Raw genomic sequence first — 16060 nt, forward strand, 5'->3', positions numbered from 1 at the left:
GGAAGGCAAGTATTTCTTAAATAAAACACTAAAACCTTCAGGATATTAAAGGAAAAGATTAACAAGTTAACTTAATTAATATAAATAATAAAAATATCAGTTTACCAAACAATATAGTTAAGAGAGCAAAAAGGCAAGTCACAAAGTGAGATATTTTAACCTATATAACCACAAAAGGACCATATCCAGAATACATAAGAAACTCGTACAAATCAATAAGAATATAAAACTGAATAGAAAAATAAGCTAAAGATTCCATCAAAGCCAACAAAAGGATATCCAAAAGTTCACTTATCATACAAAAAAGTGCTCAACTTCATTAGTCATCAGAGAAATGCAAATTAAACCACAATGCAATACTATCACACACCCACCAGTAGAGCTATAATTGAAAAGGCTGCCAATTTCAAATATTTCTAAGGATGTAGAACAATTAAAACTTTCATGCACTGGTGTTGTGTAAGTAAATTTGGAAAAGTCTTTAGTATTTTCTACTAAGACTAAACATATGCTTATTATACTGGTCATCTATTGGTGCATAATAGCAATATTGTTCTAGTGGCTTAAAACAGTACACATACATTTTCTCACTCTGTGGAATTTGACAGTAGCTTATCTCTGTATGGTTTTCAGCTCAGGTTCTCTTATGAGTTTACGGTCAAGATGTTAGCTCCTCTAAAGATTTGATTACAGTTAGAAAATTTCCTCTCAAGATGGCTCATTCACATGACTATTGGAAGGAGGACTTAGTTCCTTATCATGTAGACCTCTCCATAGGACTGAGTGTCCTCATGATATTGCAGCTGGCTTCCCCAGGGCAGGCAAGGAAGAAGCTATAATGCCTACACTTGAGGGTCATAGATTTAAGCAACCCCTCCCTCCTGCTTCTGAAGGGAGAAGGATCAAAGAATTTATGGACATATATTAAAATTACTACACATACCCTATTGACCAAACAATTTGACCCCAAGTTGTAGAAGCAAAAATGGGTGAGTGTTCAAACATTTGTAAGACTGTTTATAGCATCATCCTATCTAATAAAAGGGTAATATGCAAATTAACCGTCATTCCATCACAAAGATGGTGGCACCCATAGCCACAAGATGGCGGCGCCCAATCCTCTCAGCCTCACCGGAGTCCCCCAGTCCCCGGGGGGGCAGCCACTGAGAGCGGGCAGCGTGAGTGGCCTGGTGGAATGCTTGCTTCGTAGCCACGGCGATGAGGCAAGCATTCCACCCCAGGCACAAGGGCCTCTGGGCAGCAGGCATGGAGCGGCTGGAGCGGGGGGAGGGTAACGCTTGTGTTGTCATCCCGGCGACGAGGCAGGTGTTCCGCACCCAGCCATGGATGGGCCTCTGGGCCACGGGGAGCCTCTGGGCAGCAGGCATGGAGCGGCCAGGCCCTGCAGAGAGCTACTGGCTCACGGATTCATGCACAGGGCTACTAGTTAGTCATAATAGCCAAGTAGTAGAAACAAATCAAATGTCTATCAACAATAAAATGGATTAATAATTTGAGGTATATTCTAAGAGTGGAATACTATTCAGAAATAAAAATTAATAAACTAAACTACCAATACATGCAAAACCATAGATGAATCTCACTAACATAATATTGAGAGAAAGAGACAAACTCCAAAAATGTATACTACATAATTTCTTTTATATAAATGTTAAAAGATACAAAATTAGTCTACAGTATAAGAAGTCAGGATGGTGTACCTTTGGAGAGGAGAAAGGAAGGTATGAATAAGAGGGATATGAGGGGGAGCTTCTGAAATGGTGATACTGCTACATAACTTGCCCAGAGCGGTAGTTGCAAAGGTGTCTTTTACATCATGATAGTTCATTGAGCCACACACCTCTGATTTGTACAGATTTCAGAATTATCTTATACTTCACATTTGGAAAGTTTAGAAAAGATACCAAGGAGAAAAAAAAAAGTATTCTGCAGGCAAAAACAAAACAGGCCTGTCTGTGTGCTAAATTTGGATGGCAAGTAGACAGTTTGTAGTGTCTGTTATAGACCACATTTGGTAAGTACCGTCTTTGGCAGGCCTCAAAGCATATGTGTTATGATAGACTTTGGTCGTAGCATAAATCTATTCCTGTAGAATTTAGAATTGTCTCAAGTGCGTTCTGGAAAAGACCTCTGGATCATTTGATCCAGTGGTTTTTCAAACCAACCTCTGTGACAAAGGCAACCCCTTTGGCACGCCGTCGCAAAATGCCAGAGCTTCTTAGAACACGGTATTAAAACCCCTGATCTAGTCGACATTCCTTGTGTTACAAATAGAGAAACTGAGACTTAGAGAAACTGTGTTACTTGTCCTACACAGCTACTTGGTGGTAATGTCCTAAGATTAACTTCCATCTGATGGTACCATGAGTCTGTTACGCTGTCTTGGTGACGAAGCCAGAAGAGGGAAGTTACACATCTCAGGAGCGTGGGCTTTGGAACAGAAACTCTCCTATCACTCGGCATGGTGGCAAAGCAGCGTTACCAAAGAGAAGCTCAGATAGGAAACAGGTTGGAGAATGTTCCAGTGAGGGACAGCCCTGGGGAAAGCCCTGTTTGGTAACAAACCCTTTAACTATCCTTTCAGCTCTGGCTACACATTAGAACCCCCTGGGAACTTTTAAAAAAATACTGCTTCCTGGGCCTCCCCATGGACTAATTTAACCAGGCTTTCTGGAGTGGGCTGGAAAGAACTGGATATTCTGACGGTTATTGGAGCTTTACTAAGAGGTGTATGGACTGAGTTCGTTATCTCAGAGGAGTCTGAACAGCGAACTGTTCTTGTGGTCTTGCCACAAAAGGAAGAAACACCAGAGAATAAGGACACCTATGTAATACCTTAATCAATAAAGAAAAAATACTGAACATAAAAAAAAAAAAATGCCTGTAGTGGTAGCAGAAGTTCAGGCTCTCTACCTCGGCTTCTATGACTTCTCCTCTATGGCTTTAGTCTCAGGAATGCAGCCCCCCACTTGCCCCTGGTTTCTCTTCTTAGAATGAAATATTGAGGGAACCAGATTCTTAGGCCTCACAGGACACATGCAATTAAAGGACTTTGGTTTCATGCATGACTTTAGCCGATCGTGGAGTCTCATCCGGTTTCCCAAAAGTGACTTATGTATAACATTCCACTGGATGTCAGTGGGAACGTCCTGACACAAACATACTTGGTCTGATTCCACACCTACCGCTCACTCTTTTTTTGTCTTAAAAGTATATTTAAGCCCTAGCCGGTTTGGTTCAGTGGATAGAGCGCCAGCCTGTGGACTAAAGGGTCCCAGGTTCAATTCCCGCCAAGGGCACATGCCCGGGTTGTGGGCTCGATTCCCCCTCCCCAGTAGGGGGCGTGCAGTAGGCAGCCAATCAATGATTCTCATCGTTGATGTTTCTATCTATCTCTCTCCCTTCCTCTCTGAAATCAATAAAAAAAATATATTTTAATAAGTATATTTAATTACAAAATATGCCAAAGGTACAGAAAAGTACATAAAATAGTATAACTAGTACCATTATACCACTTAAATTTAATGGATTTTGCATTTTTAGTGTATTTGTTTCAGATATTAATAAAAAAGGGTGCACATTCAGCTAAAGTCCCTCCCGAACCAATGCTCTCCTTTTTCCTCTCAGGAGTAATGACAATCTAAGGTTGGGGAATCCCAGGCTCCTGGTTGTTTTTATACTTTGTTCTACATATATATGTATCTTCCATAATACAATACAGGGTGTCCCCCAAAAATGTATACACAATTCAACAGCTAATTTCAAAAATGAAATGTATTTTAATGAACGTACTTTTGTAATTATTCCAAGTGTATGTATACATTTTGGGGGGACACCCTATATGATACTGGTGGTTTGTTTTATTTTTGGTCGTAACATTTGACAAATTTCTGTACATGGTATCTTTTAACTTCTTTATTCATTATATTTTCAATAGTCATCCATGCTGTAGATGTTAATTCATTTTAACCATGGCATATTATCTCATTCCATTGATAAGCCCTAGGTTATTTATTTATCCTTCTTGATGAAAAGTTTGTTTCCCAGTTTTGCACAAATCGCTTTGCAATGAACATCCTTGCACATGTATCTGTTTGCACAGGGTGAGAACCTCTGGAAGGGAAATCACAAGGTTCTAGGATATGTGCACCTTCCATTTAATGAGGTTTTTCTCAAATTTTTCTCCAAAGTAGTTGAGGCAATTTACACTTCTTACATCTTTACCAATATTTGGTTGGCTCAGACTTTTACATCTTACCCAATTTTCCAGATGTGAAATAGCATTTATTGTTTTAAATTTATGATTTCTGGTTACCAGTCAAGTTGGGCATCTTTTAATATCCTTAATAGTTAATTAGATTTTCTCTTATGTGAATTGCCTGTTCATCTCCCTTACCATTGGGTTGTCTCCTACTTACTTTTTAGAAATTTTTAAAATCTTACTGGTTATATTTCTTTTGCTTTTTAAATGCATAGCAAATATCTATTTCTAGTTTGTGACTTGTTTTTTTCATTTTGTATATGTTGTCTTTTGTTTGTAGAACTCTTAAATTTAATATTATAGTCTTATGTATGTCTTCCTTAATGAATTATTCTTTTTGTTTTTATTTAAGAATTTATTCTTTTCTTCAAGATCATATGGGTATTCTATCGATATTCTTCTAAAAGCTTAAATTTTTTTTTCTTGTAACAGTTAGATTTTAATCAGTTTGGAGTTTTGTTTGTGGTATAAAGAAAAGATATAAGCATACCTTCTTTTATTGTGCTTCGCCTTATTGTGCTTCACAGATGTTGTGTTTTTTACAAATTGAAGGCAGGACTCACCACCAGCAAAAAGACATAGAAGCATGGAACAGACTGTTGAACCTCAGAGACAGGGGTGGGTGAGTGAGAAGAACCTATATGCATATATGCATAATCCATGGACACAGATAATAGTGTGGTGAAGGCCAGGGGAGGGGGGCAGGGGCAGGCTAGAAGAGGTCAATGGGGAAAAGAGTATGTAATACTTTCAACAATAAAGATTTTTAAAAATGACAACAGCAATACAATAGCCATTGGTTTGGATGAATCAAAACTATTTTAAAATGTGATTAACAGTTCTTATGTTATACAGCTATTATGGGAATTTAATGAGATAATGCTTGTAGAACATTGCTTGGTATATAATACATAAGTGAAGGAAAAAGATGTGTCTAATAGACCAAGGAACATAAAAAGTTAACCATAATATAGAGTTCACTCCAAGAGAAGCAATGGAGGTAGAAATTCAACTAAGTGATTCCCAAGAGAAAATAAGAAAATTCTAATTCTCCTGCACTTGGATAACTTTTGTTAAAGTCGTTGTTGTTGTTGTTGTTGTTCCTAGAGAAGTCTCCAACCCCTGCCAATTAGGATTACTCAGAATATGTTCCATGGAACATCTGACCTGAGATATGTGTGGGGGGAAAAAAAATGTGATTGAATAATGCTGTGAAATATTCCCTTGGAAATTCAAATGTACACTAGCACCCTAAGGGTTTGAAAAGTCCTTAAAAAATGTTTAATTTTGTTTAATCCAGCATTTCTTTAATTTATTTGATCACAGAGCCTTTTCCCCATATACTATTTATTAGCATTCCATGAAACTACTGTCCCATGAAATAAACATGGAGACATGCTGGCTTCAATGAATATTAAAATGACCTTTATACCAAAGCAAGGGTTGAGGGGCATGGGTGTAGGTGTGGGAAGGAGAGTGTTCATACTTTTTTAGACTGAGATTGAAAATTTGTCCACAACAATTCACTAAGCCAGCAACCACACAAATCCCTCAGGGTCACAAACACTCAGACACATACAATGTTCCTGGGAGTATGTGCAGGGTCTCTGGCGAGGGGAAGGAGAGCACCCCTCACTCACATTGCATCTTGCTGCTGCTGTGCTGGGGTCCCTCAGTGCAAGATCTAAAGGCTCCTAAACATACTGTACCATCTGCCCTTGCCCACGACTTCCTGAATTTACTTCCCATTTTCTGGAAGACAAGAAACTACAAGAAAAACATTTAAAGTGGAGAGGCCCAATTGGGGAACCAGTTGTCAGACCCAGTAGTGGAGGGAGGGCGGGAAGATGGGGAGAAGGGACTGTGTAGAGACCTGCAATCAGATTCATGACAAGGGTAATCCTCTGTGGGGAGGTGAGGCAGGGACACCTGTAACATCAGTGAAGAGGACTCTGCAGAGCAGGGCAGGGCAGGGATACACTTAAGAGAAACAATATTGACTTCTAAGGTCAGTGCCCAGAATGGAAACTTCCTGAGGAGCAGAAACCATGTTAAATGCATCTTTATAATTCTTTTGTTGAGGAAAGAGCTGGTGGCTAGGAGGGAGGAGAACTGTGTATGTTACAGAAGGGGGAGCATGATGAAAAATCCCTGATAAGGGAGAGGCTTATAAAACGGTGTGCTGTCTATTTACATTGACTACTGTATGGTGATTTTCCAAATTAACATTGTTGGTTGGTTGGATGGTTGGTTGGTTCCTAAAGGCAAAGTGAGCCTTCCTCTTGTTTTTCTTTTCCCCTCCCTGTGAGTTCCTGCCAAGGAAGAAGTAAATACAAATGATGCCCTGGTGGCCTGCTGTGAAGAGACCTAGAAGCTCTGACCTTGGGAGGGCTGAGGTCTGTGAGGGGCCGCTGAGTTGCATGCAGGATGGGAAATAGTAAAAAGGAATACACCAACATTAACAATGCCTGACTATCAGTGGTGGTAGCAGGATTTACTTAGTTCCATCAATTTATATTTTTCTAATTTTCCCATAATAAACACCTGTTACTTTTATCAGAGTCGAAGATTAAGTTTATTTCTCAGTTCATGTGCTCTATCTCTAGTTTCTAGAAAACCTGAATAGACACAATGTGTAAACTTTACATTAGTGTGTTTTAGTGTGGGGGGAAAAGAAAAAAGAAAAAGAATGTTTTCCAAGCACGTGGGAGTGAATGGAAAAACATAGGAAACGCTCCCCAGAACGTTCTATTTACAGAATTCTACAAAACGCGGGGGACAAATGGTCTAGGGGTAGAAGTCCCCGAGAACTTTGGAGAGAAGTGGTCACAGTCTCCCCAGGCGGGAGGGGGAGGGGCAGGAGCCGCCTTTTTGGCGGGAGGAGAAATACCTGGCGGCCCGCGGGGCGGGCGGTGCAGGGGGGAAAGTTGGCCGCGGCCCTGGGGGCGGGGGCGGGGGCGGGGCAGGAAGCGGCGGGCGGGGCCGGGGCGGAGCCGCGGGGAGCGGCCCAGGTGGGTCTGAGCCGCGCACCTGCTCCCGGCCGGCCCCGCCTGCGCCGCCGACCGAGCGCCCGCGGAGGGATCCGGCGGAGGTGCTGCGTCCTGGGGCGGCCGCCGAGGGGGAAGGGCAGTGCCCCAGCCCCAGAGCTGAGAGGGGCCGGAGAGGGGCCGGCATGGGCCTCGAGTCCCCCGCACCTTGGCTGCTGCTCTTCACCTGGCTCCCAACAGGTGAGCCGTGGGGCAAGGGGTCCCCCAGGGCCCCAGGAGCCGGGCCGGCGCTGCCCGCCTCGCAGAGCAGGCCGCCCGCAGGGCAGCCAGGCCTGGGCCGCGCTCCGGCGGCGCCTGGCCGGGGCGCCAGGAGGTGCGGGACTGGATGGGGTTACCTGTGGGAACCTGTTGTTTTCCTCCCTTATTCGCCCAGGCCCTTCAGAAACAGGTGCAGCTGAGAAGGAACCCTCTAGGCTGGCCCTCCTCCAGGCGTCAGGCACTTCTTAATCGCTAAAACGGAATTGGTGGATGTCGTAACACCACCTTTACAATTTCCTAATCACTTTTTCCCTTTCATCTGACACTTGCTTTTAGGTTTTAGGTACGCTGACAACCATAGTGGCCCAGAAATGCATTTATTTCCCTCCTGGGGGGTGATCATGTGTCCTCAAGCATGTACCGATGTTCGGTATGATTGATTCAGAATGTGTTTTACGGGACTACAGCATTCAGCTCTTGGCTAATCTTTTCAGGGTCACTTTTCTACTTTTTTTTTTTTCTATTCACCCGCTTCCCTGACTTCCCCCTTGCTCAGTATCTCCCCTTCAGGGGTCCAACACTCACCTCTCCTAGTCTTCAACCTCTAGGCCCACCCCCTGCCTGCTGTGGAAAGCCTGGCTTTGTATCTGGTTTTTCTCTCTTGGGAAGATGGCTGAAGTGTGTGTCTGCAGGAGGGAAACCAGGTCGGAAAGGCTAGCTGAATGCGCAGGCTCTTCCAGCCCTTTTCAGTGGGGATGTCGGTGTGATCTTGCAAACCAGAACGCATCATTTCCCGTTGAAGTCTGCCCTGTTTCATTTTATCTTTTTCTCCCTCTCTTTTAAGAATAACTGCCCTCTTACCTCTTTGTCAATGGGTGGTCAGCTCACTTTGCCCACAGACCAATTTCAGTCTTGTATTTTTTGAGGGAGAAGATGTAATATGAAGGTTCAGGCAGAATTCCATTTTTACAAGCTTAATGGGACGTGAAAATCACTCAGATGTAACAAAAACACATTCAGGCAAGATTCTACAATAATTTAAGCTTAATGCTGAGGGAAGGAGGTTTGCCAAAGGGTAGAAAAACTAGAAAATTGGTATCCCTAAGGTCCTCTAGCTTACCACGTTTTCTGCAGGATATAGGGTCTACAAATGATGTGAAACGGACAAAACTAGATGTTGGACACCCACAATACACAAGAAAATGGACCAAACCTCACCTAAATCGAAGTGCCTGAAATTCCACCAGGGCAGTCATCAGTTTGACTATGAAAACAAATTCATAAAAATCTCACAATTTTGCACAGTTTTTCCTTCTGTGCCTCCCGCGTATAACTCAAAGTCCACAGCAACTAAGGGTTTGTGAAGCTGCTTGAGCTGCCTTTTTAGGAAAATAGAGATCTGCCCCCTCCTCTGCCCCCCGGCCCTCCATCCCCAGAGTGCTCCTGAGCCGAAAGGGGCCAGATTTTGTAGCCAGCAGTCATCCAGGTCAACAGGATAAGAAAAAAAGCCTTACAGATAAAAATCCCACTAGGGCAGTGGTCGGCAAACTGCGGCTCGCGAGCCACATGCGGCTTGCAAGCCGCGGTTTGCCACTCTGTTGACTAATGAGTTTGCCGACCACTGGGATAGGGGCTTAATCACAAGGAACAACAACAGCCTGTAATTATTGGAATCGAGAGTCTAGGTCAGTGGTCGGCAAACTCGGTCAACAGAGCGGCAAACCATGGCTCGTGAGCCGCAGTTTGCCGACCACTGCACTAGGGTATAAACCCCAATCCTTAAATCACCAGCATATTGTTTTACAAGCTATTTAGTTTTTATGAAGAATATTGAACAATGAACACTTTTCTAATATAGTGATGATGACCAAGTGGTATATTCTTCTAGTAAGCACATTGCTAAATGGGCAGGGACTTCAGAAAATGTTGCTCTGGGTGTTTATGAGCCAGCCTTGCAGTGTATGTAGCCAGGATGCTGAAGTAAAAAAGACTGCTGTGTTTGCCTGGTGTTCTTTAAATGGGAGGCTACCTGCGTAACACATTTTAAAACCAGAGAATGCTGAATGTGTCAAGTCCTAAGTGAACATCTAATCTCACTTTTATTTCAGAGGTCAGAAATGGAGATTTCAACTGTTTTGATTCCAGCACTTGGAGGGAGAAATAGCTCTTTTAGCAGGCATTTTCCCTGAATATGTGCAGGAAAGGTAAATAAAGATACATTCAACTATTTAATGTGCATTTGGATTTTGCACCCATGATGTTGGTTAACTTACTTAACTGCTAAAAGCCTCCAGTAAACTGGGATGATCATAGCACATAGCTCATAAGGCTTTTGTGAGGATTAAATGAAACGAAGGTTTTAAAGCACTTCATACGCAGTGCCTGGAACAGAGTGAGGACTTAATATCAGCTGTGGTGACAATGGCAGTCATGATTTGGAACCACATAGGATTTGATAAAGCTAACTTTAAAGACACAACTTAGGCTCCTCTACTCCTTCACTACAGCTACGAAACTGCAATTAATAGTCAAATGGCTGTCAAGTTGGATTTCAGAATCTGCCTTTTGCTAGTTGTAACTTTGAAGGAATCTCCCTTCATCTAGAAAACAGGCGAAATCCCTGACAAGCCCTTTTCCTCCCCCTCCCTTCCCTTCCACCGAAAGACCAATTCTTGTTGGGTGGGTGAAGATCAAGCACAGTGTCTACAACATGGTCATCACTCAGGAAATACTGGGTCCCTCCCCACTGCCCTCACTTCTTTATTTTTAAACCAAACTTACTAAAATGTCCCTCAGATCAAACTGGTGAAGATCCGCTTCCTCTCTCACTCCCAGTATCATCTACCAAAGCAGTGTTTTTTCAAACGTTCGTGTGTGTTTTTCACAGCTCCCAGTAAGAAATACCGCTTACATTATGACATGTAAACACATCTGTAAGATTTCTAAAATAGAAACAAAAATCCTGTTACTATGTTGGGTATAAGAATAACAAATTGACATCAAATATTATGTTAATAACATTTAAGTTCATAGGAAATATTCCCCAAATTAACAGTATTAAATAGAAAAATCCAATCAGTTGATTTCCTCAAGGTCCACTGCAACTGGGAATATGAACTTTGGAAACCCCTATACCAGAGTGTGTTCATTTTGTCCATCACCTTGTTCACTTCTGTTTCTAAAGAGGAGTCAAAGTGTGGGCCACTAGTGAAATGATGTCAGATTTGGGTACTCGCTACTTGGTGTGGCTTGGGGCCCCTGACGAAGCCTCTGAGGTCAAGGAGTCATGGGAAGTTAGCCTAGGCCCTGTGCTCTGAGTTGTGGGGAGATCAGTGGTCACACCTTTTTTTTTTTTTCTTTACAAAGAAATAAATTTTTATCACACGAGTAATACTTGCTTCTTAAAACACAACATTAAGATGAAGCTAAAGTAAGTACCTGCAGCCCTTTTTATTACTGGCCGACAAGCTCTGGTTATGTTCACCCAACCTCAAAGTTTATTCCTGGAATGAAAGTTCAATTCTGCCCCCAAATTCTAAAAAGGTGTGTCATTTGTGCTTTTGTGAAAAACCTTTTAAGATCTTAGAATGGTGTTAACTTATAAATCCACGCAGCTATCAGCATGTAATATGATTCTTTGGGAAATCAGACCGCTGAATCCTAAGGGACAAGGTTCTTAGCATCTAGAACTCAGAATTTTTACTCAGCGCTGTGAATGAAGGTTGGGATCCTACTGAAGACTTAATGACATCTTGATCCCTGATGTAGTCGATAGAGAAGTGCAGCTTCTCAGGGTGAGGAGCCTGTGGGAGGTGGGTGGGAGGCTGCCTACTCGGCAGCTCCCTTCCGCGCCCCGCGTCCTCTCCCCCCCCCCCCCCCCCCGGCCCTTGGGGCCCCCTGAAATATCTCCCCAGAGTCCCAGGAGTTTGCTGAACATAAGTAGAAGTCACTCCCAGTCCCTGCCTTCCCCTCCCGGCCAGTTTTACAGATGGGGAAACCTGTGTTCAGGGAAGACACCCACCTCAGGTTGACACAATGGAGTTAACTTGAGAACTGAGATCAGAACTCTGGCACCCTCACTTAGTCCATGGCCCTTTCATCTGTTTCATGCCATGGTGTAGGCTTGTTTTGTTTAATTAAATCCTAGAATGTAGGCATAGAAATAGATTGCCTCCTAGATGTCTAATTAAATGCTACTTATTGAATATTTTAGAATGAGATGCCAGGTAATTGATGCATCGTCTGCCTGGGTTTTTTTTAGCCTAATACTTTACTTCCTTATTTGACATCCTCGGGGGAGAAATAAGATTGTGTGTTTTAAGAATTGGGAAGGCTCTGGTCATGCCATCTTTCTCTAGTCCTTATTTTTATATCTTCTGATGTGTAAATCTTAGGGCAAGGTAAGGTCAGAGGATAGCACTTTCGACATTTTTTTTAATTTCCCAAATCCAGTTAATCACCAGGTTCTTTTGCTTAATCCCAGGATCTACCCTTTTTCTATTCCAGGTGACAAACCTCGCACTAGTGTACTTTAAACATCTTAAAGTTACTTGCCTCTAAAGCTACTACCTCTCTGTCTACCCAAATGATAACTTACCTGGGTTAATCTTTCCTACCTTCACTTTAATCCTCCAAGAACCTCCACTAGATCCCCATAGCTTGTAAGAGTGGGTTAAAGTTCTTTATGTGGAATTCAAGGCCTACTCATTCTTGCCTCACTAACTTGGGCAGCCCTTGTCCCACTGATATGGCATGCTCTTGTGATCCCCTCTTCCCTTAGTCTGTGCTTTTTATTTGGCCATACTACAAATGGTTAACCAGTTAACTGCCACGATATTTTGAATGTAATTAAAAAAGGTCCGCCGCTTGTGTTTATAGACGCTTATGGCGTACAAATGGTTAACCATTTATTTTCTGTACTTTTAGAGCGCTTAAAATTTGTTCCAAGCAGTTTGGCCTGTCCCATATGAATTTATTGGTTCTTTTACTCAGCAAATGTTTAATGCATAACATTGTAGTGGAATGAGATGCTGGGTCATTAACCAATAGGCATGCTGGCAAACAAAAGTAGACATGGCCCTGGCCCCATGGTGCTTAAAGTCTAAAGGAAATATGAGCAGATACAGAAATACAACTATGACAGGAACCATGAGAAAGATCTATAGGGTACCACAACAACGTATGACAGATGGATTTTGCTCATTCAGGAGGTCCTCCCTGAAGAAGTGATACTTGAATTGAAAACTGAGGAATCATCATTTCAAACTAAAGGGATAGCATGTGCAAGACTGCTAGATAGGAGCTCAGTGAGTATGAGGGGAGAGGAGAATGTTAACATGAGTGGAGGAAGTCACAGGGTGCATGGAGGAAATGGGGCATGGTAGGAAGCTTTGTGTTTATCCTAATAACAGTAGACAGCTTTTGGAGATTTTTTAAAAGAGAAGGTGTTGGGAGACTGGCAGCAGTGTGGAATCCACATGGCTGAGAACCAGAGTATGAGCAGATACCATGAGGCAGTCTCCTGGCCAGAAGTGATGGTAATTCATACTAGGGTGGGAGTGAGGATGGACAGAGAGATTCCAGAAATACTTAAGAGATATATACACCCAATTTGATAATAGATTGTATAGGGAGAGTGAGGGGGAAGGATGTCAAGGACGATTCCTAGTTTTCAGTGTTGCCCATCACTAAGATGGGGAAACATTGAAGAGGCCTGGGTTTGTATGGAAGGATGATGATTTACATTTGGGGCTTGATTTAGACTTTTAAACAACCAAGACGACCTAGCAGGAGTATTTGGATCCATGTGCCTGTCTTGTCCCTTTTTGTACAATAGTAGGATTTGATATTCAAAGCTCTACCAGTGTCAGTTTCTGAACAACCCTATAAAGCTTAACCATGAAGTATCTTGTTTAGTTGTTTACTTGTTTATTGTTGACTCTCCCATCAAGAGTATAGCTTCTAATAGTGCAAAAGCGTTGTCTCCCTTATTTGCAACTGTACCCCCCTCATCTGGAATGGTGCCTGGCTCATAGTAGATCTCTAATAAATTATGTGAATGAGTGACCTCTGAAGGCCCAGGGCACATCAAAATTTGTCAATCTGAGACCCAAATTTGCATATGCTCTGAGATTAGCATGTGGGGACATGGATGAGTCACTGATCTGATTGACATACTTTGGGAAACTCCGAGCATCTGCCTCTTAACCAGGTTTTGTCTTCTACCCCTAAAGGAATACCAAGTTCAAACCACCTGAGGGGCTATTTTTTCACCTGGTAGTTTATCAAAAATTTTAAAAGATTGATTATGTTCCCCTATTGGAAAGATTGTGGTGAAACATGGGACTGTCACACTGTTGATGGGAATATGAACTTCTTCCCTGAAGTTGCCTACATAATAAAAGCCTAATATGCAAATTGACCGACCGGTGGAATGACCAGTGGAATGACTGGTTGCTATGATGCCCACTGACCACAGGGGGCATATGCTCAATGCAGGAGCTGCCCCCAGCCTGCAGTCACAAGGCCAGTCAAGGCGGGTGCCAGAGGGGGACCCTGATCACCTGCCAGGCCTAGGGACCCTACCTGTGCACGAATTTCGTGCACCGGGCCTCTAGTTTAAATATAAAGCCTTCTCTCCTTGGACCCAGCATTCTCACTTTAAGAAATATATCCTACTGGAAGGCATGCATGTGAAGAGGTATTTTATATAAAGACACTCATTTTAACAATTCATGTCAGCATTGTTTGTAATAGTGATAAATCAGAAGCAACTGAAATGTCCATTATTAGGAAAATGGGTAAGTAAATATGGTTCATCCACGTAGTGAATTTTTAGGTAGCCACTAAGACAATTAGATCTACAAAATAATTAAATCTATAGAATATAATGATATACCATTAGTTTGAAGAAAAAACAAAGTTGTTTATGATTAATTTTTTAAAGAGCAGCATAGGAAAAGATGTGGAGGGATACACACCAAATTATCAACAGTGGTACCTCTGGAGAGTGGAATGCATGGCAAGCAAAGAGGAACTTTTTACGTTATACCCTTAATTTTTTGAAATTTCTTATTATTTTATATTACAAAAAAGTAAAAAGTGGTTTCTATACAAAATGGTTAAAATAAAATTGTGAATGTGCCTTAAACATGGGAATATCCCTTAAAGGTTAAACCTCCACCATTAGAAAAACTTATCCAGAAGGCCTCTGATACACTGGAAACAGTCTAAGCCTTGGAATTTTAGAGGTATAAATTTAAATCTAGCTTGCTGCTTTCTAGCCGCATGACCTTAAACCAGTTACTTAAGCTCCCTGTGGATTTTCCTCACCTATGAAATTGAGATAAAAATAAAACTTATCTCATGGGATTTTTGCAAAAGTTAAATGAGATACTGTATATTAAGCATCCAATACTATGTTAACAGCATGTAAGTGCTCAGTGTATGTCAGTTTCCTCCCCAGGGTAGCCACATGCTTAGTGCCTAGCACTGTTGAGCAGCACAGGCCAGACCTTTGTTAAAGATGTAATATGTAGACATAATTCCTCCCCCGCCCCAACTCTCTCCTAACTCTCTGGATCCCTTACTTCTTGTCTGTACTCATTGCCAGTCCCTCTTCCCCTTTATTCGTCTCATATTTGCACTGTTATCTAAGGAAATGTAATAAGTACCGATGGCAAATATACTTGGGGAGATAGCTTGCTCAGAGATAAACTCTGATAGGATTAGACCTGTGTACTTTTTGTTAACATGCTTACTGGAGCAGAGGTGTCTGGGTATCTGAAAAACACTCAGGAATCAAGACCTTCTATCAGCGTCAGCAGTAGGCCACTGCCCTTGCCAGGAAAGACCATGTTCTCCCCCACCCACCCAGCCCCCAGTCCCCAGCTACCATCCCCTTTTAAGCATGACCCTTCATGTGGAAAGGAGGGAAATGCCATCTAGTATTCTGAAAACAGTTCTTAGTTAGAGAGAGAGAAATCTTTGCACCTATATCCCTATGCTGTATGGATAATATGTTCTAGAAACTGTAAAACATCTTGTCCAAAATGATTGTTGACAGGGAAGACAATGAAAAAATAAATGTACAGAGATATGCATATATTTGGGAGCACATGGCATTTAGTTGTAAAGATACTCTTCTTTTTCGGTATGTTTTTCTTCCACTTTAATGTCAGATGGTAGTCCCCACTCTGCACAGCAGCGTAGTCTTGGAAAGTACCTCATGGCGGGAAACAGAGAATCCCCTTCCCTTTCCCTCCTTCCCATGAGCTCTGGTATCTCATCTGAAGTTACCTTTCCACTCTTAAATGACAGGTCTCCCTCCCTTCCTCTTTCTGAGAGGACGTAAATTGTGAACTTGTGAACAGGTTTGACAGAGTACAAAGCAACACAGCTTTAAAAGCTTCTAATGCACTAACCCATTTTGCAAAAAGAAGATAGTAGTGATCCTTTACATTTGTATCATTTTAATTCTTTCAAAATGCTTTTACGTGATTGTCTCAGTTGATCTCAGTATTTTAAGGCAGGC

At 42.2% G+C, this 16060-nt stretch overlaps 1 protein-coding gene across 7 annotated transcripts in view; it reads left to right on the forward strand.

Moving 5' to 3' along the window:
* The first annotated feature begins 7323 nt into the window (after positions 1-7323).
* The window catches only part of ILDR1 (immunoglobulin like domain containing receptor 1), a 32348-nt gene continuing 23611 nt past the window's right edge, over positions 7324-16060 (forward strand). For all 7 annotated transcript variants that reach the window (XM_079767284.1, XM_079767285.1, XM_079767286.1 and 4 more), the window contains exon 1: positions 7324-7509. In XM_079767284.1, the coding sequence (XP_079623410.1) occupies positions 7455-7509 (55 nt within the window). In that variant the 5' untranslated portion in view covers positions 7324-7454. The remainder of the gene's footprint in view (positions 7510-16060) is intronic.

The sequence above is a fragment of the Cnephaeus nilssonii genome (assembly GCF_951640355.1).
Source record: "Cnephaeus nilssonii genome assembly, chromosome: 3".
Taxonomy (NCBI): Eukaryota; Metazoa; Chordata; class Mammalia; order Chiroptera; family Vespertilionidae; genus Cnephaeus; species Cnephaeus nilssonii.